At 44.3% G+C, this 27,327-nt stretch overlaps 2 protein-coding genes across 6 annotated transcripts in view; both read right to left on the reverse strand.

The window, feature by feature from the left end:
* The window catches only part of PSMD1 (proteasome 26S subunit, non-ATPase 1), a 79,948-nt gene extending 67,254 nt beyond the window's left edge, over positions 1 to 12,694 (reverse strand). The window contains exons 1-8 of one of the 2 annotated variants that reach the window (XM_039855848.1): positions 12,519 to 12,689; positions 9,889 to 9,932; positions 9,176 to 9,249; positions 8,817 to 8,986; positions 5,607 to 5,812; positions 3,523 to 3,666; positions 1,499 to 1,725; positions 50 to 110 (exon numbers count right to left, since the gene is read on the reverse strand). In XM_039855848.1, the coding sequence (XP_039711782.1) occupies positions 50 to 110; positions 1,499 to 1,725; positions 3,523 to 3,666; positions 5,607 to 5,812; positions 8,817 to 8,986; positions 9,176 to 9,249; positions 9,889 to 9,932; positions 12,519 to 12,534 (942 nt within the window). In that variant the 5' untranslated portion in view covers positions 12,535 to 12,689. Of the gene's footprint in view, positions 1 to 49; positions 111 to 1,498; positions 1,726 to 3,522; positions 3,667 to 5,606; positions 5,813 to 8,816; positions 8,987 to 9,175; positions 9,250 to 9,888; positions 9,933 to 12,518 lie in introns of both variants that reach the window. The other variant, XM_039855849.1, reaches the window with a different exon arrangement.
* Positions 12,695 to 16,639: 3,945 nt separating this feature from the next.
* On the reverse strand, positions 16,640 to 25,724 carry CUNH2orf72 (chromosome unknown C2orf72 homolog). 4 transcript variants are annotated; one of them, XM_039855853.1, is made up of 4 exons: positions 24,991 to 25,723; positions 22,473 to 22,586; positions 19,103 to 19,238; positions 16,640 to 17,076 (listed from the first exon to the last, which is right to left on the reverse strand). In XM_039855853.1, the coding sequence occupies exons 1-4, from the start codon at positions 25,595 to 25,597 to the stop codon at positions 17,037 to 17,039; spliced, it is 897 nt and encodes a 298-aa protein (XP_039711787.1). In that variant the 5' UTR covers positions 25,598 to 25,723; the 3' UTR covers positions 16,640 to 17,036. The 4 variants fall into 4 exon arrangements, with proteins under 4 accessions (XP_039711787.1, XP_039711788.1, XP_039711789.1 ...); XM_039855854.1 differs by having other exon boundaries at positions 16,640 to 18,451; positions 24,991 to 25,721; XM_039855857.1 differs by lacking the exon at positions 16,640 to 17,076 and adding an exon at positions 19,387 to 19,422 and having other exon boundaries at positions 19,096 to 19,238; positions 24,991 to 25,724.
* Between the last annotated feature and the right edge of the window lie 1,603 nt (positions 25,725 to 27,327).

Genomic DNA, 27,327 nt, shown 5'->3' on the forward strand with positions numbered 1-27,327 from the left:
GTGGGAGTGTATGTGAAATGGCAATCTCAACTTCAAAACTTCAACTTACCGCTTCTGGTGTCTTTCCTACTGGCACGCTGCCTGTCTTTTCTTCTGTTTCCATTGAGTCACTAAAATGAAGAGAATCAGCGTTACCAATCTGATAAATCTTTTCTGAATAGGACATGTGGGTGACTTGTTATCAAACTGCAGATCTGAACCATGTTTGAATTAAATATTTTACAAGGAAGAAAATGTTCAATTACTTCATAAGTATTGCTGTCAAGAAACAGAAAAGATTCTAAGATGGAGGCAGCCCAGTTATTGAATTTCCTCCAAATAAATCATAAAAACACACAAAGCAACTAACTAGGTTAGCAAAATGCATGGACAATAAATACAATATAACCAGGTGACAAGGTATCCCCTGAACTACCCAAACACAGTCAGGTGCAGACACCACCAACAGCTACAAGACCAATTGGAAGTGAAGCAGTCGGAGCCCCAACAACTCTTAAAACTAACTAGTGGTGCCTCAGGGGCAGGGGGCTGACCTCAAAAGGCACAAGGGAAATTTCTGGGATAATAACAGAGGTGATGGTTACATGAGTGTTTATGTTGCCAGAACTCACTGACCCGTATAATTATGACGTATTTATTATTCAATTAAAAGAATTAAAGAGCTGAAAAGGATTCCAAACAAATTGGCAAATATAAACGATGGCAAAGAAAACACAACTTATATAGAACAAGAGACTCCACAGAAGAAAAAGCAAGGGGAAAAAAACAAATACTAAAAGCTAAAATTCAGGAAAACCTTATTGAGGCAGGAACGTTTTTGGTGTTTTTGAGGACCAGCAAGACGGCCAGTGAGATCTGAAGGTGGTAAGGAAGTAGCAAGAGGTGAGGTGAGGGGTATGGAGAGGACAGACCACGTACGGCCTTGTAGGTCATCTTTAAGACATAATTTTATATGACGTGTTTAACGTTTCTGAGGAGAACTTTCACCACTACATGGACAACTTTAAAAGGAAAAAATGCAGGCACGACAAAGACAAACTTAAGTTAAACGTTTTAACAAGTGGCTTAAATGTGTAACAAAATACAGGAAAATAAAATCTAATGCTATATCACCCTGATATGTATATAGTTCTAATGAAAGCATAAAAAACTGAAAATGTCTCTTATTTCCAAATATTTAACTCAAGTACCTAAAATCTAGCCTACCTACCGCATCTGAGATTTTTAATTTATTTAATTAAGTAGCATACACGCTGTCAGGCAGGCCCTCCCCATCGGAATATCAGTTCCATTTCTTTCCAGAAGAGGTCCATTTTTTTTTGTTTTCCTTAATGTGCCCAGCACAGTGCAAAAGGGAACAGCTTTAATAAGACTTTACAATCTTTGAAAGCTAATGGCAAAATTTATTCTTAAAACATGCAAACTATGAACATTTTACCTATTTTCAAAATGAAAAAGATTGTTCAATTAGTTCTGATGCGGAAAAAGGTATTTATACCTGTCTTTCTCTGATCCTGGAACAGTACCCGTATTGGTGGATCCAGGCACAGAAGCAATAGGGGTGCCAACAGTTCGAAGATTCTGGATTACAGATGACAAAAACTGCTGGCTAGCACTTTCATACAAATCAAAGCAAATCTGATAAGCCATCAGGAGGTTGTCTTCCTTTACCAGTTTTTCTAAAATATCACTCACAGCCTGGGGATCATCTAAGAAAATTAAGCACTGAAATGCAGATAAAGAATAATTACATAACAATCAAAAACTTTGTCTACAAGATACTTAGAGTGACAGTCAACATATGGAAACTCTTAAAATATAAGCATAGGCAAACTGCGGCAGACTAACCAGCTAGTCGAGCACTCCAATTCTGATCCTGGCACTAGAAATAGTTTTCCTGAAAATTACATCTGCCTTCCAAAGAAAATCCATACAAATTATAGTCACAGGTCCTATGTGCCTGGCAATTAACAGTATTCAACAACTGGTTGGCGAATAAATCATGGCTTCTTTAAATCTTACCCATAATTTACATTTAAGACCTCCTTAACTTGTAATTTCTGCTTTACTATAAACTGTAGGAGTCATTCATTCATTGTATTGTGCTGGGCCAGGACACGAGGCATTAAAAAGACCATTTAGAAGTATTTCTCTAATTATTCTTACGATCTACCATATGTTTTAACAAAAGTATCCAATAATGTTAGAATTTTCCTTTTAAAAATTAAAAATTTTCTTTCAGTAGCAAATAATTGAGTTTTAAAATGAACATATAATCAAAGTTATTACAAAAAATAGGAAATAATAGAAACGAATGACCAATAATAAAGTAAGGCAGAGTACATCCATTGAATGACTACTACACAGTAAAGAGTTAGAACATGAAAAATGTTAAATTGAAAGACATATATAATTGATATAGTTTGCATTTTTTTAAATGTAAAATTTTTAAAGGGACAAGGAATAAAACTAAAAGAAATAAAATTGCTTCTAAGAAATAAAACTGAAATACACAAGGAGGATAGAAGACTACTGTTTTTCCTATAAAAATTAAAAAATTATTAAAAACTATGAAGAAGCAAACAAAACTCCAAAACCTTTATGGAGAAAACTGAAAGGGAATACACTAAAATGTTAAGTTCACTTTGGAAGACATAAATGGGATATTTTTCTTCCAGCTTTTTCTATGTTTCAAACTTGCTTTAAAAAGCATTAAAAAAACAGCATTGAAAAAAGCATTAAAAATGATGTATTGATTTAAATTCCAAAAATGTATAGAGGATGAACACACATAATGAGAACACATTTAACAAACAAAATGTGTGATAAAATGCTGTTTTGAGAATACAAAAATTTATACAGTGATGACTGTTACAAAAAACCAACCAATGTGTACTTACTGTCAATAAAATACAATGTAGCCACTGAGAAGAATGCAGCAGCTAGACATGTATCAATAATAATTGGTGGAAAAACATCTAGGCATTACCTTTGAGAAAAGGCCCAAAGAAAGGAAAAGATACATTTTATTTTATATATTTTCTGTATTGTCTAAATTAAAAAAAAAAATGTGCAAACAAATTCATACAAGAAAAGAGATAAAAAAAAAAATATGCCCAAATGTTTTGGTTCTCTTTGGGTAATGAAACTAAAGATAATTTTTTCACTTGAAATTCTTTTTTGAATGATAAAACACATAACATGTTTTTATCTTTTCTTCTACCTTTTAATCTTCGTTTCCACAATTTCCTTAAATGCCTGGATTATTTTTGAAAGAAAAAATAATACATAGAAAGAATGGATTATAACAAAAAAGCTTATATTTCTGTGACATTATGTTTTGTACAGGTAAAAAGATATGTAAACTACATACCTTATCTTTTCAGGGCTGTTGTGAAGGTCAGCCAATATATATATATGAAACCATTATAGTAACGTGATGTAATAAAAAGTAAAATGATATAATGTGGTGAGGCACAGCCCAACAGTACAGTGTAAAGTAATGGAATGGAACGTAATTACCTGACAAACATTGATAAAATCAGGTTTCTCCAAGTTCATGTAAATTTTAACTAGAACTCTTAGTACTTTATTCCGAAACTGTTTATTCTGCATTAAAGACATGCACAGCTTGAGGCTATAAGCCAGCATTCCTGGGACATCATTCTGAAAGAAATAATTTAAAGATACATCATTACTGAAGCATCATGTTTATTCAGAAATCCAATTATTTAATCTATATTCTTTAGTGATTCCAGACAAATATTTAAACCCCTTCAACAATAAAAACTTTAAAAACTGTAACCATTTTAGACGTAAATCTTAAAAGGAAATTACATATTTCCCTGTCTTCGTGAAAAAATGGACTGAAAACATTTTATATATAGTGATCATCCAAGAACATCACTATATGAACACAGTATGCTATAACAGAGTGATGCTTTTAATTATCCTAAAAAGATATAACTGTCCATATACTAAGTGGCTATGTTTTTCAACTATGCTGAAGTTTTTTTCTGCCTCCAATCTTGCCACTGGACTTCCTCATGACTTACTGCCTATACTCTCTGGCCAGGAAGATAATGTGACAGAGCTGTTGTTACTCAGCTCTGAGTGACTCAAGTTTTGAGTGCTGTCACATCTGGCTGGTGGAAATTTCTACTACAGACTATATACATTTACCTTAAGGCTTTCCAAAGCATGCCCAGTGTTTGAGATACCAACCTATAAAAGCCCTTCACTGTAAATAGATACACTGAAGAGCTACAGGAATGTTTCTCAAATAGTGAGTCGTGACCAATCAGTGTATGAAATCAACTTACTAGAACTAGCACTTTTTAAAATGAAGTACAATTTAAAAATGTCAGTTACAAGTAGTAAAAATAGGTATTATTTCACAAAACTTAAGTTATGTCTATGTGCATATGTATATTGGGAAGCAAAGTAAGATGCATTTCTTACTCTGCTTTATTCTTTTAAAACATTTATCATCCTTTAATTATTTGCCTGGCTGCCTATTCCTCCAATGGATTGCTCCATTTGGGGAGGGACTATTAGTATTGTTTGCTACTGTATCTCCAGTGCCTATAAGAGTGTGTGGCACATAGTAGGCACTCAAAAAAATACTTGTTGAATGAATGAAAACAAGTATTTTCATTCTATTCATAGCATAAAGACAAGGAGAGGTTACAACTACACAAAAATGAAACAAAGTAAAACAAGGGCCATTCTATCACACTGGGTGATTCATTCATTGACTCATTTAAACAAATCTTACCACAGCTAGACATAGTGGTGAGTAAGGTAAAAGTATCTGTCCTTATGGAGGTTATAATCTGGTGGGAAACACAGATGTTAACTATCTTATAATACAATTAATTATTATAGTGGTAAACACTATGTAAAAAATATAGGAGGGTGCCAAGGGATTCACAGAAGAATTGGACCTAGTCTTTGCAGTTGGGGTTGAGGAGGGTATGGGTGGTGGGGACTGACAGAAGAATCTATAAACAAGTATCAGTTGAGCTGAACTCTGAATCTTGAACAGGAATAAAGCAGGTAAAGAAAAAAAGGATATATTTTTGCGAGAGGCAATATTTTTGGCAAAGGGAACAAGGCAGCATACACCTAGCAGCTGACAGGAAGTCAAAATGGCTGGAATGCAGAGAACCAGCTCACGGAAACGGATAGGTGGTGAGGCAGCAAAGTGGGCATGCAGATCACTGTCCACTGAATTCAGTCTTGCAACTTTCTGTCCTCTTTGGCTGGTGACAGAATTGTCATAATCTCATTTGCAGTTTGAGCCGTAATAAACACATTAATATAGCAGTTTATCAATACGATCTTCTTAGAAAGGGCAGGGCAATTAATGCAACTTCCCTGTTCAAGACCTCAAAGGAATAAATGCAGTAATATAAAAGCAGATATTCGATGAACACAAAACACAGCCAAGGTTCATGTATAAATTATAAAAATAAAACATCAGGCAAAAGAGCACCTTATTATTTCTAAACTAGATTTTCTCTTCATACCCATGAAATTCTGTTTTAATAATTTGCTTTGCTGATTCTCTAACAAGAATCGCTAAAATCAAATTATCTACCTACCGACTCCAGTATAGTCTTTTCAAAGATGTCCAGTCTTCGCGTCTCCAGAGCAATGCCAATAGCCTGCTTATACTTGTGATCATCTAGACATCGTTGGAACATTTTATTCACAATGCCTTCCAATCTCTGGTCAATTGGTTTTTTTTCTCCTTCAGGTAAATCTGCATTTTCCACACATTGTTTGGTGTAGTGATCAATGCATTTTGCTATGGAGAAAATAAAATAACACTGATCACCTTGTAAATTGGGCTAAACTACCAGAAAGGACAATGCCTACAGTTATAAAAAATTTACAGAATGACTATAGAGTAATAAACAAATTTCAAAAGTTTTAAATACTAGAAGTTATACATTCCAACCAACATTGTTTCCTTCATAACAATTACACTGGAGGGCTCTACGCTAATTCTAATATTATTCAAAACATTTCTATCTTATTACTTTTGACCAAAATTATATTACTCAACATGACTAAGTTGCTTATTTAACAGAATTGGCTACAAATAGCTGCTGTTTCATGTTCAAAAAAGAAACACTTGCCTTTAATGAGGATATTAAAAAGGACCTATTGAAGCAATTATCACATGGCAATAAATTATTAGACTTCTTGACATGAATGAAATTATTAGCTCCTTGAGAGAAAAGGCCATGTGAAAATCATCTCTGAGGACTAATGGTAAAATGACCTGAAATGTGCCACATGTTCTAAAGACAATTCCAAAGATTTCCAAAAACCTTTCCAGCAATTCTAGCACATCAACTGAAATAGTCACTGTCTCAATGTGAGGTGTGGGTGGAGGCTAGTCACACACCCCTGCCCCTGGGAGTCTGAAAATTCATGCGGTATATGTGCGGTAAAATTCATTGTGGTACATGTGCACAATTTGGCTTTCACATTTCACCGTGATTTGGGTGCCAACAGCACACTAGATGAGAAATACTTAAGTTTACAACTTATACTACTTTGCAATTGCACCTTAAACTTTTAGGAAAAACCAAAAGTGGGAATTTCTCTAAGCCTTCTTCCACTTTCATACAGAAGATAAATAGCCACTCACCATTAAATATACATGCGACTGACATATACAATAATTATCCTCTTATAACTCATTGGCTTGTCACTCTCCCCTTCAAAGGGTACAAGAACGGCTGCAAACTAGAGCCTCAGGGAACAGAAATGATTTGAACGAGCATAAAGAACTGCTGGCCCACTAGATGGCCTGTGTTAAATGGGTCTACATTTTGGGGGAAGCAAAGGACTTTTATAAACTGGAATATACCACATTCGAGGGCCATTTAGGTAGAATTACGCAGGTTCAGGTACAGTTAATAAGAACAAAGTGGCAGTCACAAAGTAGACCTTAAACAATTTTGGTTCCAGAAAGTCTTCATCAGGCTTTAATATAAGCTTTTGAAACAAATGTAGTTAATTGAGAAAAAATTATCTCCATCCCATTAAAGAGGAACCTCAAATTTATAGAATTTAGGGAGTTTTCCTTGATTATAACTGAGAGGGAAAAATGTACTTTCTACTTTTAAATTTGTGCTCTCATTTAGCAAGTTTATGTCATAACTATATCTTAGAATCATTCTCAGTAAAAGTCTTACCATAACTGGGAGATGATTTATTAGTCTTGAATTTTCAGAATGTATCCTTTATGATATTAAAACACTAGGAAGCCTTTCCCAAATTATATTTTGTGTATCCTCTCACAAATCTCACTGTCGTTAAAAGAAAATCCATTCTAACAGTTCCTGTAAATCTAGAAGGGTGAACCCTACTTCCATATAGAGAAAAGCAAACCGAACTTGCCTGTTGATCAACAATCACGTTCTATGGGCTACGATGATAAACAGTTTAGAGACAGGGAAGGTATCTACTACTACCTCGTAGCTCTTTAGGGACCAATGGTCCTGTTTAAAAGCATGATTTCTAAAATGATAGCATTGCAAGCACTTGCAGATCACTTTTGGAAAAAATTATCAATATGCACAAAAAAGCCCTTCAAATAAGAAAAAAGAGATGTGTATTTCACCGCCCATTTCTAACCTAACGTAGGAAAGTGCTCTGGTTTCAAATGATATGGTCTATTCTTTAAAACCATCTGTTCTTTCCATAGGAGTCATAGATGAAAACTCCAATTCAGTGAGCCCCCAACAGCAATAAAGTTACCTGCAACCATTTCATACCATCACAGCAAAAACTTGAACGTAGAAAATCCTACTTAGAACTTCAGGGACATTTGAAAGTACCCCTTTGGACAACCTTGTGCAGCATTTCCCAATTTCTGAAAGAGAATACCAACTTTCTCCTTTTTAGGGTTCAGATGAATAATGCGGCTCTCCTCTTAATCGGCAATTCAAAAAGTATCCATACTGTATATTCTTGACAGAGAACACACCCTTGGGCTCTCTGTGACTATATCTAAAGTTTGATATTCATAATGACATGTCTGAAGGGTATGCTGTTCCTTCTTTAATCTGCTAGATCTGAAGTTTTCAAACACTTTTTAAAAATACGAAATCTTTGAACAAAATCTTACATAGTTGGTTCAGCTTACAAGATAGAGAACAAGAAGTCTTGCCTGTGTGCTGCTCCCTCACTTCAAAAATAAATAAATGAGAAAACAATGGTTACTAGTAGAAACTGTGGATTCTGAAGTAAGCAAGCCTGGGTTTTACATTCTGACACTCCTATTTAATAGCCATGTGTGTTTATCATCTTGAAACACCAAGTTTTGTCATTTGTTAAAAAAAGGTTAGTTCTTTCCTCACAGAGCAGCTGTGGAAGAAACCATAGTGTGAAGCATGACTGGTATAGTGCCTAGCAAAATGGAGAAACTCAATAATGGTTTCTTATATTAGAAATAACTCTATAAAGTGCTATCATTTGTTACTAATAATAATTTAGAGATGTCTATCATTGTGTTAAGTTAGCTGTTTCTGAATAAGATTCAATCATAAAATATTTTGTGAGATGTCATTATTAGTTATTAATGTTACAGTTCATGTCAAAAAATAATAAAGCACAGAATTGGAAATTAGATCTAAAATCTCAGCCTGCATAAAATTATTGTGGAAAGCTTATGAACTTCCAATTAAAATGAAATCTGGCAACATCAAAAAGTAACTCAGGGGAAAAAATGCTATATGCACTAGAGCAAGAAAGCAGCTGACAATATAAAGCTTTAGCACATGGAAAATAATTACCTATAATAGTCTCCACATATTCAGAGTTATCATTGACATTGAAGAGGTCACCTGCTCCAAGTGCATAATTCAGAGACTCCTCAAAAGCCCCCAGGTGATAAAATACTTTAGATGCCACTAAGGCCGCAAACTGCCGACTCCGGAAACCTTCATCTTCATACAAAACTTCTCTGAAAGAATAGGAAGTATAGGCCTAGTTCAAACTGCGGTTTTCCTTAAAAATCCCAAATCTAAATATTCAAGCCACAATTTAGCAGCAGTAAATGTCTAAATGAATTTATAAACCATAAGACCCACGTCCACATATAATTAAAGTTAATTACCTTATTGCAATTTATAGAAATAAAGTAATTTCTTACATTTTGTCTACAGACTCAGAAATTTCAGCCCAGAAGTCATTGACAACTGCATTCAATTTGTGTAGTGCAAATTCCTGTAGAAGATAAAATCAAAATTCAATTTTGAGACAGACTTTCCATTACACTGCTTTAAAATAAAGTTTCCAACAAACCAATGGCCAAATTCTGTCATATTTATTAAAACTTTTAATCTATGACCAATATCAAAATTTACCAACTGACTTATATTTTCTCTTGGGTTCACGCATTTCCTGTTTCCAATCATCAAACATCAGACTAGCCATATAACATCATTCCTTATAATGTTTTTCTTCTTTGAATATACAGAGTTGACTTCAGGTGGCTAGTTTGATTATAAATGAATTCAAGTATCTAGAGCCACTTGAAGTACATTTCAAATTTTTGTCAAATGAAAATAATTTTAAAGTATGTGACTCATAAAAAACAAACTTTTTGTGCTGTTCATAAAGAAACTGAGGGGTAGGGGGTATTCAGGTCTCATATTTAGGTTTATTCACCTTAGCTTTGTTAAACTATAGGGACGACCAACTGCTGTTGTTGAAATACTGTCCTCGGGGAACTAGATTTCAATGACTGGGTATAGGCTGATCAGGATGGCTATTTTAAATGATGGAAGATACACGGATATCATTAAATTCAAAGAGTTTCACAGTATACATACTAAGCCCAGTTAATTTTTCTTCGACTCATACCTTAAGCTGTGGTTCTTCTTCATCCAGAAGAGAAATAATTCCAGCTATAAGACAAAAAGTGTATCATAATTATGAAATATATGCTAAGACAGAAATTTAAAATACATGATAGTTAGAAAAAATATAGAGGAATGATTGCTTTTCTTTAAAACTGTAAAGGTTTATATTCTGAAGTTTAAAAATTATCTTATCAAACCCTCGTGATGTCATGTAAATCACACAGTTGAAAATGTTTGCCTCTGGGGATTTGGAAGGGGAAAGAGGAGTGGGAGACTACTGTTTTAAAACTTTTTGGCATAATTTTCCTTTATGTGCCTATACTGTTTAAAAAAAACAAAAAAAACCCCACCACCACCACTAAAATCCCTCTCAGTCTCACATCTTCCTCCAGCAATGACCTATCTCTACTTCTTCACTTCCTTTCCTAGTCAAGTCCCTTGAAAAACTTAACAGTATATGTCGACCTCTTATTCACTGTGTTCTTAGTGCCTAGCAGATAAATGAATGAATAAACTGATGAACCCACACCTGAACCATGATGCAAGCCTGTTTAGCACCAGGGACAGATCCCAAACCAACATAAGCCAAAGGACAGGAAACAAGGTGACAAAAGGTTTGGAGCAGAAACTGATTAGTAATCCAATAAATGTAACAAATGATAGTAACAAATACACACTATACAATCATCACAGAGTCTCTGGGTAGGACCTAAAAATCATTACTCCTGTCACATTTGACAGGTTTAAATTCTATTTGATTCCTACCAAATGCTTTTTCAGTCTCTATTTAAAATACTCTAGGGACTGACTTATTGATTGGATTGACTAATTTTTTTCGTTCAAGACATACTTTTGAACTTCTGCCATCTGCTAGGCAATGTTCCAAGAATTATGAAAACACCAAGTTTCCTACCCCAAATTCTACCAGAGAGAGAAAGACAGTAACCAGACTAGTAAACAAAGTAATTATGGAACTGTGATGAAGGGAGGGGACAGCTGAAGTGGAGAAAGGCACGTTTTAATAAAATGATCAGAAGAGACTAACATCCGAACTAGGACCGCAGATTGAAAGGCCAAGGGAAAACTTGAGGGAGAGGAGTTAGAAAGAAGGAACAGAATGTGCAGGGGCCCTGAGGTAGGGGAGAAATTGACACATTCCAGGTGTGGAAAGAAGACCAGTATGATTAGGGTGTAGTGAGAGAGGAAGAGCAGTACCAAACGAGGCAGGAATCAAATTATGAAGTATTTAGTTAAGAGTCTGGATTTTACTCTTAACACAATGAAAAGCACTATTTAAGCAATGAAATATTACATGATTAAGGTTTTAAAAATACTCCGACTACAACAAAAAGAATAGACTGTATGGGAGTAACAGTGGAGAAACAAAGTCTGAAGGCTGTTCCGGTAACTAGGCCAGGGACGAGGATAAGGTGTGGGCTAAGAAGCAATGGTAATGGATAGATGTGAAATAGAATGAGGCCTTCATTTACAGGTGGCAAAAAGCTTAGTGTATATTTTTTCTGTAAAGAGCTCTGACTGGTAAAGCTCTTCCTTAAATTAAAATTCACCTCCCAATCACTTCTAGCTCTTGGAGACAAATGTCTAATTCCAAGCACAGGTAACAGCTTTTCAAATCTTTGAAAATGACTACCATGTCTCTGGGCATCTCCACCAATTTCTTGAAGCAATTCTCATAAAAATATGGTTTTGAGCTCCTTACAAGTTACTGACTTCTGATCACCCGTTGTTTACAAAATACTTGTGGGACAAATATAGAGAAAATAGGACGAGAAAAGAGTGTGTAAGAAGACAAGAAAAAAAGCACCAAGGCTGTGGACAGCTATAAGCAAATGAATCTGTAGTGTGTGTGTGTGTGTGTGTGTGTGTGTGTGTGCGCGCGCGCGCGTGTGGGGGAGGGGAGGCGGTGTTAAAAGTCACCACTTGAACTTGATCTCTACAGTTGAGCCTATTTCAACCGTCATTACATTAACTTATTTATGCAATGGTTAAATAAGTGTATGAAACCTGCTCCGCACACCCATCAGTTCCTTCTCCAGTGAAGGATATTTACTGAGCACCTAGGCTCAGAACCGTAGGTTGCTTCTCAGTATAATGCCATCTTCAAAGAGTGTCGTCTTCACCAAACACGAAAGTTCTATGGGCGCTTTAACTGAATATCCTTGAAGTAGACCCAGAACCGACCCGCTTCCAATATAATTCCAGCTTTCACACTAAGGAGAACGGAGCTGATGCACTTCAGCAGTAGTTAAGCTGCCTCACTGTCCCGCCGCACCGGGAGGCCGCTCCGGCCCAACCACCTGCGAGGAAGGACGAGGATCGGACGGCCCCGCACAGCCCATTTCAGGAGGAACAGAATTAAGAAAAACCCCTCGGCGGCGGAGGAGGGCTCCGGAAGCCCCTGGGGTCCGGGCACGGGGGTGTGGCTGGAGAGGGGCGCCGAGGTGGCCGACCCGGACAGACTGCCCGTCCCCGGGCCAGGACTGGGTTTGGGGCAACGAGCGGCCGCGCAGGCCGGCGCTGCGCCGGGAGGTGCCCAGTCACCGGCCCTGACTCAGCTAAAAGCCGGCGCGGCGACTCCTCCCTTTCGGCGCCGGCTGCGGCAGCACTCACCGGCTGACGTGATCATGGCTGCGCCCTGCACTCGCTCGCCCGCTCGCTCGCCGTCCCGGCTCCGCAGTGTATCTGTCAGCTCGGGACCCGCTCGCTGCGCCGCGCCTCCCCACTGCCCCCGTGCCCAGCTCAGTCACTCGCCTGCTCAGGCCGCCGGCTCACTTCTCGCCCAGGACCCCGCCCGCCCCGGGGCTGCCCACTGCCTCGCCTGCCGACCGGCGCGAGCTCTCCCCGGGCCTGCGTCTTCCGCGCCGCCACCGCCGCCCCGGCCTTCGCGGAACGGTGCACAGAGAACTCCATTGTTTTCTCTAACCGTCCTCGAGGACAGAGTTCCCACGGGGTGGGGACACTCGTCTGCATCTGAAATCAGGCTTCAAAATAGCCACCACCAGAGCGAGGCCCCCACCATCACCCGCCATTGCTGAAAGTGTCGAGAGGAGGTGCGAGCGGTGCGCGCAGCGCCACCTGCTGTGTGGGAGGTCTCGCTGCAGCGCCCACTCCGCCAAGCCTTTGAGGGGTGAGGATGGGGCAAAGAGCGTTTTCTGAAAAAGGTGATAATCCAAAAACAAACAAACAAACAAAAAAAACCAACAAACATTTTTAAGCAGCGCCTGTCTTCAAAAGAATTTTTCAGAGAAATTATTATGATGAATCCATAAGTAATCGTTGCTTTGTGCAATGAAAGTTTTTATTTGGAAGTCAATACCGTACATTTACATGATTTAAAAATCGGAAGTATAAAAAGATACAGAAAAGTGTTCCAAAAGGGGTAAAAAGTCTTCCATTCTTGCCGTCCATCTGCCCATTCTTCTCTCCCCTCCCCCCCGCCCACAGCAACGGGTTCTTGGTTTTTAATATATCTTTAGAAACTTGAAATGGCAGTTTTGCTGCCATTTGCAGTCTTACACCAGCTTCAGTAGTCAATTTATTTCAACAATAGCACCGTGTCAGGCACATAGTAAGTGCTCAACAAATATCTGTTGGATGAATGAACTCAGAGTCAGTCAGTGACTGGCACAAGGCTGGAACTCATACCTATGTCTTTGAAACCCCTGTCCTCTCCAAAACCCAAACCAGCTCTATTTTCTAGGAGGCAGTAAACGAGATCTATGACGTAGTACAATCAATGAAAGAATTCCTACCGAGTGCCTTGTTCATAAACAAAGCTCTCCCTCCAACTTTAGGAGTGACACAAAACGTCTCAAAGCCCACATGAGGACGGCTGTGGGCTCACAAAGGTGTGGGCTGGGCGGGGACCCTGGTCAGGGTAAAGGGAGGAAACCGTGACCCGCCGCCTCCTTTGCCAGGGCGCCCACGACCCCTGACCCGCGCAGCGCCCTCTAGTGGTCACAATGCTCCGCAGAAGGCGGGGAACTCTGAAAGGGACGTGCGCCCTGTGACCACCCACCCCGGCCTTCGGACTTTTAAATCCCGGGTCTTAGGAGGGCTCGGTCGGTCCAACTGTCAAGAATCAGGCTGATTGCTTTTTGAGCTACAGCGTAATGAAGTGGGAAGGGCAGGCGTCGGAGCCCGAAGACCTCAAATCAAATCCTTGCTCTGACAATTCGCAGCGCTGTGGCCATGTGGTCACTCGAGCCCGGCTGTCGAAAGGGGTGGGGGTCCACCTACCTGGCAGGGCTACTGTAAGGGGACGTGCTCTCATCAAGGGCCCGGCATAGAGCAGTGCTCAGTAAACCTCAGATCTTGTCACCGCGACTGGGCAGGAGGCTGGTGGTTGCTACATTAGGCATGTACGACATGCTTTTTAGAATAAAAGCATTTATTCACGAGAGCAGAAACGTGAAACGCAGCCGGTGACACGGGCCTCCTGTGGGTGGGCGCTTGGTCGGAAGGGGAAACTCCTGGCCGGGGCTGGAACGGCCTGGGTGTACTGAGCCACAGAAGGACCCAGAAAGCCGTGGAGACGCTAGGCTTTCCTCACTTAAGGGTGGTGACCAGGAGGGCAACCAGACTAGCCGATCCCGGAAGCCACTGTGGTCCCCTCGCCTCAGGTCCGCATTGACCAGCCAGCTCTGGGCAAGTGACCAGGGATGGGAGGAGCTACAACGAACCCCCGAGGCAGGTCTCCAGCACATGTCCGGTGTTCCAGACCCTTTCTAGCCACTAGCGAGAGGTGCTAACAAGTACTTGAAACGCGGCTACTGCAACCCAGGAAATAATTTTAATGTTATTTCATTGAAATTTAAAGACCGATACCCAATTCCGTTATAGGAAAATTTTTAAGTATATTTGAAACAACTCGAGGATGTGAATCTATTTTTTCAACTATAAATTTAACAAAATCTAAAAATAGACCAAGTACTTTGGATAAAAATTTAATACCTGAATTGGGCTGTAGGTATAAAATTTTCACACAAGATTCCAAAGATGTAAAATATCATTTTTTTTTTAAATATTGACAGTTGAAATACCATTTTGGACATATTGGGTTGAATAAAATGTATTATTAAAATTAATTTCACCTGTTTCTTTTTATATTTTTCCAATGTGGCTCCTAGAAAATCTAAAGTAAAGCTACCTATGTGACTGGCATTATTAGATTTCTCCTTGGCTGGGCTGGTCTAGTCCCACCCCAGGTCTTGCTCTGTCTGACCTCCCACTGGGGCCCAAACCTTTGGCCTGCTTCTCAGGCTTGCCTGCTCTTTGGTTCTGGCATATGCTGGGCCAGACCAGACTGGGGGGCAGAGGCTGAAGGGGAGCCCCACTCCTGTCTGGAGGCTAGGGGGCTGGGAGAGGATACCTGGCAGCCAGGAGTTCTGGAGTGAGGAGTATACCTGGAATGGTTGGTGGTCAGGGTCAGAGAGGTCTGGGGTCAGGGTGATGGTCTGAGGCAACATCCTGGTCTGAGAAGAGCTTGGTAAACAGTGAGAGAGAGGAGGAAGTCAGGGCAACGAGACAGAGACCCAGTTTCTACAACCAGGACTCAAAATGACGGCTTGGTCACGAGGACTAAGCTAAGCACCTAATTACTCCATGAGTTCAGAGCAGGACAGCAACAACCTGACTTAGATGTAAAATCTGAACTCCTACGTGAGGGCCTCTGAAGTTCATGGTCAAGGGACAAGCAGTTGGGTCTGCATTTGCAGTAGGAGGCCCGGCTGGAGCTGGAGGGTTCAGGGAAGAAGCCAGACGGTTGAAATCCTGGTTCCACAACGGCCCCCATGCCCAGGCCGGCTTCGGACCTGAGCTGTCCCACACCCTGGTCCCTGTGACCCACAGTGTGGCCTGGTGGAGTAGATTCTGTTCCCATTTGGGCCACCAAAATATAATGCAACCAGAGGGCTCTGGCTCAGGGACCAAAGGCATCTGAGGGATTCATACCAGACCTTGGGCATCCGCCCCGCCTTGTACCCCATTTCCCCTTAAACTCCAAGATTACATAAGTGGCAGGCTGCCCAGGCCAAATTCCATGTTCCTCTCAATCCTTGATTCACTAACACACAAAGCCAGGTCAGAAGGGGACATGCAGCCGTGGGTACAAAACAACCAGGGCCCTCTCCTGTGCTGGCTGTTTGCGACCCAGACCTCCAGACCACAGGGCCCCGCTCCACAGTGTGGCCGGCTGCACTCAGAAGTACAGACCGCTTCCAGGTCAACATGGCTGTCATCGACCTTCCCCAGTGAGTTGGGTCCCGGTTCTCTGTCCAGGGTAAGAAAGGCTTGTTTAGATCACAGGTTTGGGGGCCTCGGCCCTTAGCCCCTTTGCAGATTTGCCTTGCTTTTGGTTTGACAAGCAAAGGACTCCTCTTGTGTGGTAACTCTTGGAGATAAATACTTTGAGAGGAGAGAAACTGTGACACAAATTTTCTAAAGGGCTCTCTGAAACACGGTCAAGGCCATTTTATCTTGTTGAATGTGCGTGTGTGTGCACACAAATACCACCCCTCTCCCCCCCGCATTAAATACCCAGCTAAATGCTACCTTTTAAAAAATCTCTCGTTAAATATTTACTTTCCAACCCCAGCCGATAGGACTGGGGCAGGACTGGGGGACTTTCAGGCTAGACTATTCTAGAAGTTCCCACCATTTTCCCAAATGGCCCGCTCCCACGAGCTCTTGGAAGGAACACCTTATGAGAATAAAGGGGAAGATTCATTCTGTTTTTGATTAGACAGCAATGAGGTACTGTTAGGTTTTATTAGATACAAGGAATTATCAATTCAAGTCAGAAGCAGTGCAACTACCGCCATATTATAAAGACGAGTACCCAAGATCCCAGACTGTGACCTGACTGGAGGGCCCTCGCCAGTGGCTCCTGGTCCCACTGATCTAATCCAGGGCCTCCACTCTCAGATAGGCTCATGCAGCCTTCATGCCTCGTAATAGTCCTTGGGCGAGAGACCCACCACCAAGGTCATCCCCACCAGCACCTAACTCTTCTGTCTGCAGGAAAAGGATGGCACTTATCTTAGCCATGACTCCGGGAAGCCAAGGTGGGCCCGGAAAGATCCCGGAAAATCTCGTCTTTGTCAATTGGGAGGCAAAACCAAATCTCAGTCAAGAAAAACCTCCTCTCTTCACCTGTTCATAGGAAATACTGAAAGTAATGAAAAACGTGTAAACCCCGCTTTACATCAGAGGCTTGCAAACTCAAATGCCCACCAGGACCAGGACCAGGACCAGGACCAGGAAGGGGGTGGATGGATGAGAGGGGTTCAAGTGGGGAGTGGAAATCCAGCAAAATAGAGGTGACAGCTGGTCCCACCCTCCACCCAGAAAACAAATTGTTTTTTTTTTTTTTTATGTGCAGTCTCCTAACTTTCAAATATTGGCAACGAACTCATTAATAATGTTTTTAAACACAACAGAGGCTGCTGCCTTATAACTTTTGCCTTAGAAAATCTCCTGACTTAAAAATAACTCCCTCCCCCCACCAAATAATAAAATTGTAACCAACTCATTGCAAAGAAATTAATGGATAAATAGAAAAATATAGCAGCTTCAAAGATATCAGTCTCCCGTTCTAAATCAAAATCAACAGCAATTCATTGAGTTCATTCTTCTGCAGGAGTCAGCTGAGTCCTTCTACCAGAGACTTAGCTCTGCATTATGAAAACACCTGCTGCCAGCCCGCTCTGAATAAGATAGCATCCTACCTGCCCTCACGCTAACAGGGATTACGCTCCCTATTATAGAGGATAAATTTGAGGCATAGAACAGAGAGGGATCCTCTTAACACGACAGAGCCCCTCACCACGGAAGGGTTGGTTCCCATTCCACATTTTGGCACCATCATTGAGAGAGCTGGAATAACTAAAGGAAGTTATGCAGCGCTTGGCAGAACGCTGAGTAAATAGTAGGCACAATTGTATGTCTGCTGTGAATCACGCATGAACGAATGAATTTAGCTTCTTCCCTTAGATAGTACTTCCTACTAGGGAAAAATCAGGAGCTGTCCTTGCCATTCCAAAGACTGGATTTCTCCAGGGGAAGGCAAGAAAGACAAAGGAGGTAATGCAGAGTTCCCTCTCTGAGTGAACAGATGGCTTTCCTGACTTTCAAGGGAACGTCATCAACCCTGTCTGACTCATAAACAGAGAAAAAAGGATTCAGGAATTTGGCACCTCTGGGCTATGTCGGCTTTGATCTTGGTTTAGGACTTGAGATTGAGAGCAATTCCTATGCCCTTGTATTAATCCATACCCCTAATTTTCCATTTGGTGCCGTGGGCAGTTCCTGGCATCCTTGTTCTCAAAGGACTTGGCACAGAAAATCAGTGTCAACATGAAGAAGAAAGAGGCCCTTTCTTCTCATGGGTTTGCAAGGCTATTTCTGTCCTGGGCCTGCAGCACATAGGGCATCTTGGCTCTGGCCCCACAGGCCCCCAGGCAATGGCGGTGCAGTCTTTATTCTGGCTTGCTTGGGAGCCAAGGTCCTAGGAAGCCCAACCTCCTCTGCTCTGGGGACTCTTCCTAGAATATGACAGGGAGAAGAGACTGGCTCAGTTAGAGTTTCTCAAACGTGCCATGACTGGCATTTTGAGTGGAATAATTCTATGCCGTTGGAGATTGTCCTACACAATGTGAGATGCCCACTAAATGCCAGGGGCACCCACTGTCACAGGGACCCTCCCAACACGCACACACATTCACACCTTTCCAGTGCTGCCTGGAGGGGTAGCCAGGCCCTTGGTTGAGTGACAGGTCTAAGACCATCCCCCTCCCCTCCATCTGATGACTTCTGGTCCAGAGTTCTTTCCAGCTACACTTGAAATGATGGATGCTCATGCAAACAAAGGATGCCACAGCACCGCAGAGCCTCAGAGTAGACAGCCATCTGTCTCAATGGCATAGAGAAACTGAGGCCCAGAGAGAAGAAACAACCTCACCATGACCAGAGAGTGACCAAATGCAAAGTGGGATGATATGTTTTCCTAGGTCCAGCTTAGCTTAGTAGGTCCTGCTGCCTTGCTGGTAACTGTAAGTGTGGCAGCCCCCAGCAGGTGGGGCCTCCGTAGTTACTGCCACCCCAAGATCAACATGCAGGCATGGAGGCTCAGTGAGAAGGAGCCAGCCCCCAGTCTGCAGGTTAGAGCTGGGGCAGCCCAGGGGTCCGGACTTCACCTCGAGGCTCCCGGGGGCTCAGCGGGAGGGTGGACAACTCCATCAGAGGCTCTCGATCCCTTTTCAGGATCCTCACAGTCTCCGTTGGGAAATATGGCTGTCAGTGCCAGCTCCTCCTCGGAGTCCTGGAAGGTATCTGGAACACAGGAAGCGGAATCACCCAATCAGAAGATAAAGTTTATGAGTGGGTAAGCTAAGAAGGAAAGGGAGGGATTTGGCCCCAGTGACTATCTACTTCAAAAACACAACAAAATACATATCAAAAACCTTAAAAATGTACATACCCTTTGACCCAGCAATTCCACTTCTAGGATTTTATCCTAAGGAAATAATTAGGAATAATTAGTGGAACTGCCGCAGACATCTCGCTACCAGCCTAAGGATGAAACAGCAATGAGGATGGCCCAGCAGAGAGAAAGAAAGAACGTGAGTCCTCGATGGGGTCACTGGGCCCCTGAATCACCCAGCCCTGAAACTGACTGACCTCTAGACTGTCTTTTAGGTGAGATAATGAATACCCTTGTTGCTTATGCTAGTTCGAGTCATGGCTTCTTTACCTGTAACTGAAACCAGTTCTATCCCGATTTGATGTCCAACAAGGGGATTGATTGAATAAACTGTAGCTCACCCACATGATGGCATCCAGGCATTAAAAATGATGTCTAAAATTCCATGGAACTAGACACATACACACCTAAGTACAGGTAAAGTTGGGGGAATCTGAATAAGATTTGTGGATTGTTTCAATATCAATATCCCAGTTGTGATATCATCCTACAGTTTTGCAAATGTTACCATGGGGGAAACTGGGCGAAGTGTCACAGGAGCTCATGTGACTCCACAATTACCTCAAAAAAAAAAAAAGAAAACATAAACGATGTTGTTGACATATAATTATTGCCGTGGAATATCGTATAGTCACAATATATTATTGATGAAGAAAGCAGATTCCAAAACAATATGTATAACTGTTTGTATGGAAGTATGTACAATTCCATATTATCATATATTATAAATGCATATGTACAGTCTATTAATGCAATTTGCATTTTAATAGCCATTTCGCCAGGAGATTAAACAATTTGTAATATGTTACAGAGGATAGTTATCTAAATTTATTAAAATTTAAGTTGTGCAAGGAGATATAGACAGACAGAATGGTCTACCCCAAAATACAGATTCGTAGTTGTCTTTGAGTGATGGAATTAAGTGAATGATTTTTTTAAATATTTGTGTTCCGTTCCTTCTTTCGTACTATTTGAGCTTTCAACTGTGATAGCCAGAATTCTAAGATGGCCCCAAGCCATCCCAACCCTTGGCTACCACTCCCCCTGCGTAAGCCCCTCCCTTGAGCGAGGGTGGGATCTGTGAGGATGAGGCAGTCGCTCCCCTTGATCTGGGCACGGTACAGGACAAAGGTTATGGAGAGTCAGTCCTGTGATACTGTCACATTATAGAAGCGTGGAGAGTCTCCTGCCGATCCAAGGAGCAGCTGCCATGTGGTAGGAGGGCCCGTGAGGGACCTGCGGGGACGCTTGGAGCTGACAGCCAGCGAGAAGGCAGGGAGCACGGTCCCACAGTGGCAAAGAAAGAGACTCTGCCAACGACCCTGCAAGCTTGAAGGAGGCCCCAGGCTGCAGAAAGGAACGTGGCTCTGTGAGGCCCTGAACAGAAGGCCCAGGCTTAGCTTAAGCCACCCCTAGCTCCTGACTCTCAGAAAGTATGAGAGAATAAACGAGTGTTGTTTTAAGCCGTTGAATTTGTGATAATTTGTTACTTAGCAATAGAAGACTGATAACGTCAACTAATAATTTCTTTTTAAAAAGGGACACAATAAAATGTCATTTTAAAGCACTGCTCGTTGTTTCTGTCACAAAGCTATACTGTTCAGCACGCTTTGGGGGTGGGAGTGGGGGTCATGCATATCTAGCTGTTTAAAACCTGCTGACCCCGGTACAGTCATGCACTGCATAAAGACGTTTTGGCCAACTATGGGCCGCTTATATGAAGGTGGTCCCACGAGATTATAATGGAGCTGAAAAATTCTCATCACCTTGTGGTGATGCTGCTGTAAATAAACCTACTGTGCTGTCGGTCGTGTAAAAGGGTACCACATATGATTGTGTATAGTACATGACACTTGATAATAATAACAAAGAACTATGTTACCGGTTTATGTATTTACCATACTATGCTTTTCATCATTATTTTAGAATATATTCTTTCTACTTGTAAAAAAATGTTTGCTGTAAAACAGTATGCCATGTTACGCGGGCAGCAACCTCATACGTCTTGTATTTACTGTATCATTTTCTCTTGTGCTTGATTTAACCTCGTGTTGTTTTGTACAGTGACGTGCGGTACAGGTCTGTAGCTTAGGAGCAGCAGGCTGCACTGTACGGCCCAGGTGTGTAGCAGGCTCGACCAGCTAGGTTTCTGTGAGAGCGCTCTGATGTTCCCACAACCATGAAATCACCTCAGGTGCATTTCTTAGACTGTATCCTCAAGGTTAAGCAGCAAATGACTGTACTTCCTACCTGAGTCACAACACGTTCAGCCGACTGAGTGCCCTGTGGACCTCAGGGAAATGTTGTTCCTTTTCCCTTCCCCCCACTGCCATTGAGCAGCCAGATGATTCTACTCTAGAAATGGGTCCCGGGTGGATGAGCTGCTCCTTTCCCTCCAACACTGCCCCTTTGAGTCCGGGCCGCCCATCGTCCCTCCTGGGACTATGTAGTCCCCTCCCAGCTGGGCTCTGCCCTTGGTCACTCCTTGCTTCTACGGGCCAGTCTCTAATACACCTCTAATCTCCACACCCCTGCTCTGAAATCGCCTGGGGTGCACTATTCCTGAGAGACGCGGGTCCAGGGCCCGGATTCGGTCTCAGCGTCTTCCGTAGCCGCGGCCCTCACGGGTGTCCTTCTGTACCTCGCCCCTGGCACTCCTGACAGGGGGCCCTTTTCTGAGTGTGACATCATGCTGTCAAGTTCATGGTGATCCCTCTTCAAATCTTCCCATTTCTGCCTAAGAAGATCCTCCGGGCCCCGCTCAAATGTCACTTGCTCCGTGAGACCATGCATCTGGCTCCATGTGCCCCACCACGCCCGCGTGGCCGACACCTTCGTTACAGCCCTGCCCACACTGCTTCGCTAAGCTGAGACTCCGGGGCTAGAGCCCTGCTGACCGAGCCTGTGTGCCGGCTGTCTGGTGGCGGGGGCATTGCACATCGCTTACCCCTACAACCCACACATGAAAAGTGCTCCATGGATGCAGGTCCACTTCTTCCCTAAGGTCCCTGTGTTCACGTGACTACTCCCATATCCCAAGCACCCAGCCCTCAGGGTCCAGGCCAGGAAGGCGACACACTCACCCTGAGCTGGGACACTGGGGGAGGTGGCATCCGCGTCTTTCCCCCGGCTCCAAGGACCCCAGGAAAAGCAGGCCAGCAGCGCGGGGAGGCCTGGTCTCTCCCAGGCTCCTTCCACTAGAAGAACACAAAGTCCCAGAGGCAGTGGGTCAGAGGCTGTTTGACTCCACTGGGAGATTTTCTGGTCAGCAAACCAAGAGCTTCAACTCTCAACTGCCCTAGTTTCAACTATCTGATTAAAAAACAAAACAAAACAAAACAAAAAAAAATGAAGATTCTGATTCGCAAAGGGGAGTAGGGGCTTTGTACTTAAAGAAAAAGAACCAAAAAAAAAAAAAAAAGATTGCTTTACATATGTCATTTCATCCTCACAAAAACCCTATGGTGTAGGTACCATGTTGGAGAAACTACAGTAATACAGTAACGCGAATGACATGAAATGAGTTACGATTTCATAGCACCAATGAAAATATTGAAGGAGCAGCAAGTTGCCCGATTTTTAATTTAAACTATTCCGTAATAGGAATAGATTTAATCTTTTGTGATAATCGCACACAAAACGGTTGCATGTGGATTCTAGTTTCCTTATTACAGTACCACCTAAGTTATCTGAGAGCCCCAACCATCTGGAATAAGGCAACGGATTTTTGAAAGAAGACTCCAGGCAGCCAAACACACAGGAAATCCTTTTTCATAATTTTTTACTCGGGTCCTATTTATTCTTAATTTGCACCCAGTTCTAACAAGACTGGATTTGTAGTTTTTCAACCCGAAGGCAGCTGGATTAGGCATAAACTGGGTAAAAGGGCATGCCAAGAGGCAGGCAACCTAAAAGTATAAGAACAATCATGAGGCAGTGACAAAAGAGGAAATGGGAATACGGTGGCGATTAAACTCACAAGGGAATATGACAAAACCACATGGTAAGAGATTAGAGAGCAGAAATGGGTTCTGGGATTTCACTTTCGAACATGCAAAAAAATGAGTGAGGAGGATCAGGGAAGGCTTCCTGGAAGAGGAAATCCAGTTCTGAATGATGAGATGGGATTAGTCAGGTGAAGAAGAGGGACGAAAGAAAAAGGCTTTTCATTCTGAGGTGACTGTGATGTGTGCAAAAGCCTAAGAGGCCAGATCAAATTTGGCTCTGGGGAATTAAAAGTTGTTCCTCCAAGATAGGAGAAAGCTAAGAGACTAAGGGCTCAGAGAATTTTCTAGGCAACAGCTCATTAGGGGGTGGAAAACTTTCCCCCATGGGGCCAGGTCAACGAAGGGGCTGGCATCAACAATGGGAAGGACAATCCACCTCTGGGCATTCCCTGAGTCTTTCAGGATGATGGTTGTGGAGTTTCAAGGTTAGCGGGCTTCCACAGACTCAACTGAAAGAGGTTGTGGGGGTTGGGGCAGGCTCCACAGCTGAGAGGGATGGCCTTCACCCAGGCAAGCCAGGCTGGCAGGTGGGTCTGTGACATTTGTGACCTCAGAGGTCTCTTTGCTAGAAAAGCCACCCCCCACCCCCGCCTCCCCCGCGCGCCACAAGTCTCGCATCTCCCGGTGGCTCCCTAACACATCAGTGCCCAGCGAGGCAGAGCACAACCCGTCTCCATTATCTCTTTAGCAAGGACTGGGCGAGGCTGGAGGGGAGGAGGCTGGAGGGCTTGGGGAAGAGCAGGTACTGGGGTGAGGTGCGGGGAGCAGGGAGTGCAAGAAACGCTCCTGCATCTTCCAGCTTTGCCAGATCCAGCCGCACTTCTTGTGCGTATTTTAATCCTGGGACGCTGGGAAAGTTCCCGTAAAACCTTGCGTACAGGATGGAAAAGAGTCTGACCTCGCTACTAATGGGAGCAAAAAAAGACCCTCACTCCCCTCCCCACACTTCAGGAGAATGGGAAGGGAAGGGAGGAAGGCACAGCAGCGGCTGCACAACCTGGATGGGTAGCCAAGAGGGACTAGAACATTTTGTGCCCTCAGGCCCTCACACCCTTTTCCCACACCTCCAAGTCCCTGCATCTTTCCTCGCCTTCTTCCTTTGACCCTGCGGCGCTTCCACCTTGAGCCTCCACTGCCGAATCCCGAGCTACGCAACGTCCTCGGAGCTCCGGGCACCGGCAACCCCCTCCCGCGAGTCGCAAGTCTGTCCTCCTCTCGCCTTGCAGCTTGCGCAACCCAAGGCTTTCGCGTCTCCTCCCCCTCCGGCTCCTCCCGCGAGCTCCCAGATGCCCAGCCCAGCCCAGTCCAACTCCGTCTCCACCAACCTCCCCAGCCTTCGGTCCCCTCGGCTTTCCTTAGCCCGTTTATCTCCTGCGCATTCAGGATCCTCCCGCGACACTCGATCCCTTGCCCAGGGCTAGCTCTGCGCTAGCTGGGGGGCCTAGTGTTAGGCACCTCTTTTCTCCGAGACCTCAGTTTACCTCGGTGCATCGTAGGGGGTTGGGGGGGGCGGCTGGCCTAAAGAGTTCCAACTTGGGGGCCTTCCCGCAGCCGCTGCCCGCGCCCATGCACTCCCGGCTCTTGCGCCCCTCACCTGGTCGCGCAGGTCCCGCTGCTTGCAGGACTCTGCAAGCGGCCGCCTGGACGGCCAGACTGGAAGCAGGGTGGCCGGGACAGTAGACGGCCGCCTGCACCGGGCCTCCCGCCTGGTGGCCGAACACCGTGCGCAGCAGCGCCTCCAGGAGCCTCAATCCCGGCGCCACCGCGTCCTCGGGCCCGGCCTCGGCCACTAGCACCCCGACCAGAGCTGCGCCGGCCCGCCGCCGATCGCGCACGTCCCGCAGCATCTCCCGCAGGCGGCGCCGCGGCTCCCGGGACGCCAGCGACGACGCGCGGCACAGCACGAAGACGAGCGGCGAGTGGATGGCGCGCGCCCTCGCCGTCCTGGGCGCCCACTGCGCCCCCCGCGCCCAGGGCCCCGCGCCCTCGGCCGCAGCATCGCTCGGCTTGCCGGCGGCTGGATCGGGCGGGAACACGGCCCGGGCGAAGTCCCGCAGCAGCGTGCGGCTCTGCTCGCGCTCCCACAGCTCGCCCACCAGCAGCACCTGCCCGCGGCCGCCCGCCGCCTCCACCAGCGCCTGGAAGGGCAGCGCCGCTGGGCGCGCGGGCCCGGCCGCCAGCGCCTCCAGCTCGCGCTCCATGCCTGCCGCGACCAGTTCTCTGCAGCCACCGCAACCTTGCTGGCGGCTGCGGGCCTTTAGGGGCGGAGGCGCCGCGGCAGGAGAGGACACGCCCCCGAGGGCTGCGCCTGGCCCGACCCCCGGCCCGCGGGCCGGCCTCTCAGCTCTCCAACCAGGAGCTGGGCTGCGGGCAGGGGCTTACTCCCCGAGTCCTCTCGGGGTGGCGCATCCCGCAGTCCCTGTGGCAGAAACTTGGGGGAGGGGTGGGGAAATGAGCCCTGCGTTTGCTCATTCATCCACGCATCCACCCACACACCCAGCCAGCCAACAAATAATTATTGAGCACCTACTAGGTGCAGGGCAGCAGAAGGAGCAGGAAGACAGAAAATTATCATGTGAACAAATATACCCTCAGAAGTCAGATGGTTTTGAGACCTGGAGCAGTTATGTCTGAGGGATCCACATGGTTTTGGGACAGGAACTTTTAGAGTCAGGACCTGCCCCTAACCGCTGTTTTGCAGTGGTGGTGGTGCGCACGGGAGAAGGGGGTGCATAGAAGCGGGGAAGGAGGTGAGAACACAGGAGAAGCAGGGGTTTCTTCTGCTGCTTCTGTCGCTTACTTTTTGGGCTTCCGGTATTTAAGAAAAACGAATCGAGAGCTCATTAGTTCAACAAATACTTATTACCTTTAGGGCACTGGCCTTGGCACTGGGAGTAAAAACCAAGAAGGCAGGGGTACGGCTCCCTACGGAGCAGAAAATCGGGGCGGGGGGCAAACGTGGGGCACTGATGGTGCTCCATGTGCAGGGGGGTTCAGGAGGATGTCACTAGGCCATGTCAGAAGCAGGGATGCATTTCCTTTCATTCCAAGAGACTAGGCGAGCTTTGTCCAGCAGAACATTCGTGATGATGGCGGCGTTTTATACTACCTGTGCTGTCTAACGCAGTAACCACCAGCCGCATGTGGCTATTCCTGAGCACTCAGCTAGTGCAACCGAGGCACTTGCATTTTCATTTTATGTGATTTTAATTAAATATAAATAGCTGCACGTGTTTAGTGGTTGCCTCACTGGTCAGCGCTGGTCAAGGCTCTTTACCTCCCCTCTGTAACATAGCAGAGAACGCCTTTGGGTCAAGAACATGTTAAACTCAGCTCTCTCCTTCACCATCTCCCCCCCCCAATCTGCTCTTCCAGTTACTGTTTCCTGATCCCTATAATTATGCTGAACCATCTCCTCCTGGAGAGTTTGCAAAACCATTCGATAAAACAAAACTTTTTCGAGCACCTACTGCGTGCAAGCAGTGGGGACTCAAAGATGCACAAGCAGCCCTGTCCTACGTCTGATCATCCAGCAGTTGTTTCGGCCAATGTTTGGGGGAAGGACCCCATATCTTTGTTGAGGTACTGGTTAATATGACCTCTTGCTTCTGTGTATTGTCTGCCCAAGGCAGAGCTCCAGAGACTTGGGTAGAAGAAAAAGCCCAAGATTTGGAGCAAGCAGCCCTGGGCTGGAATCAGGGTTGAGTCCCAGCACCAGCTCAGTGATTCAGTCACTCGGCCTGTGTGTCTTGTATCACGTCTGTATTCAAGGCAGCTGGATAGCAGAGGGCTGAGGAAGGAACAAATATAAGATTGACTTGAGATTTCTTAACACCGACACTGGATTTAAGAAAATAGTTGAATAATATTTTTAAAGTATCACAAGAAAGAACTTTGAAGCGAGGTTTGGAGTTCTAGCTAAATTGTCAGG

The sequence above is a fragment of the Pteropus medius genome, unplaced genomic scaffold (genome assembly GCF_902729225.1).
Source record: "Pteropus medius unplaced genomic scaffold, Ma_sr-lr_union100, whole genome shotgun sequence".
NCBI classification, from domain to species: domain Eukaryota; kingdom Metazoa; phylum Chordata; class Mammalia; order Chiroptera; family Pteropodidae; genus Pteropus; species Pteropus medius.

What these genes read in the sequence shown, in the direction of transcription:
- CUNH2orf72 (XM_039855853.1), bottom strand. Translation starts at nt 25,597, where the DNA reads ATGGAGCGCGAGCTGGAGGCGCTGGCGGCCGGGCCCGCGCGCCCAGCG. An exon ending in CCCCAGTGTCCCAGCTCAGG is followed by an intron (nt 19,239 to 22,472) that starts GTGAGTGTGTCG and finishes CCTGTGTTCCAG; the next exon opens with ATACCTTCCAGGACTCCGAG. An exon ending in GAGCCCCCGGGAGCCTCGAG is followed by an intron (nt 17,077 to 19,102) that starts GTGAAGTCCGGA and finishes CATTACTTTCAG; the next exon opens with TATTTCCTATGAACAGGTGA.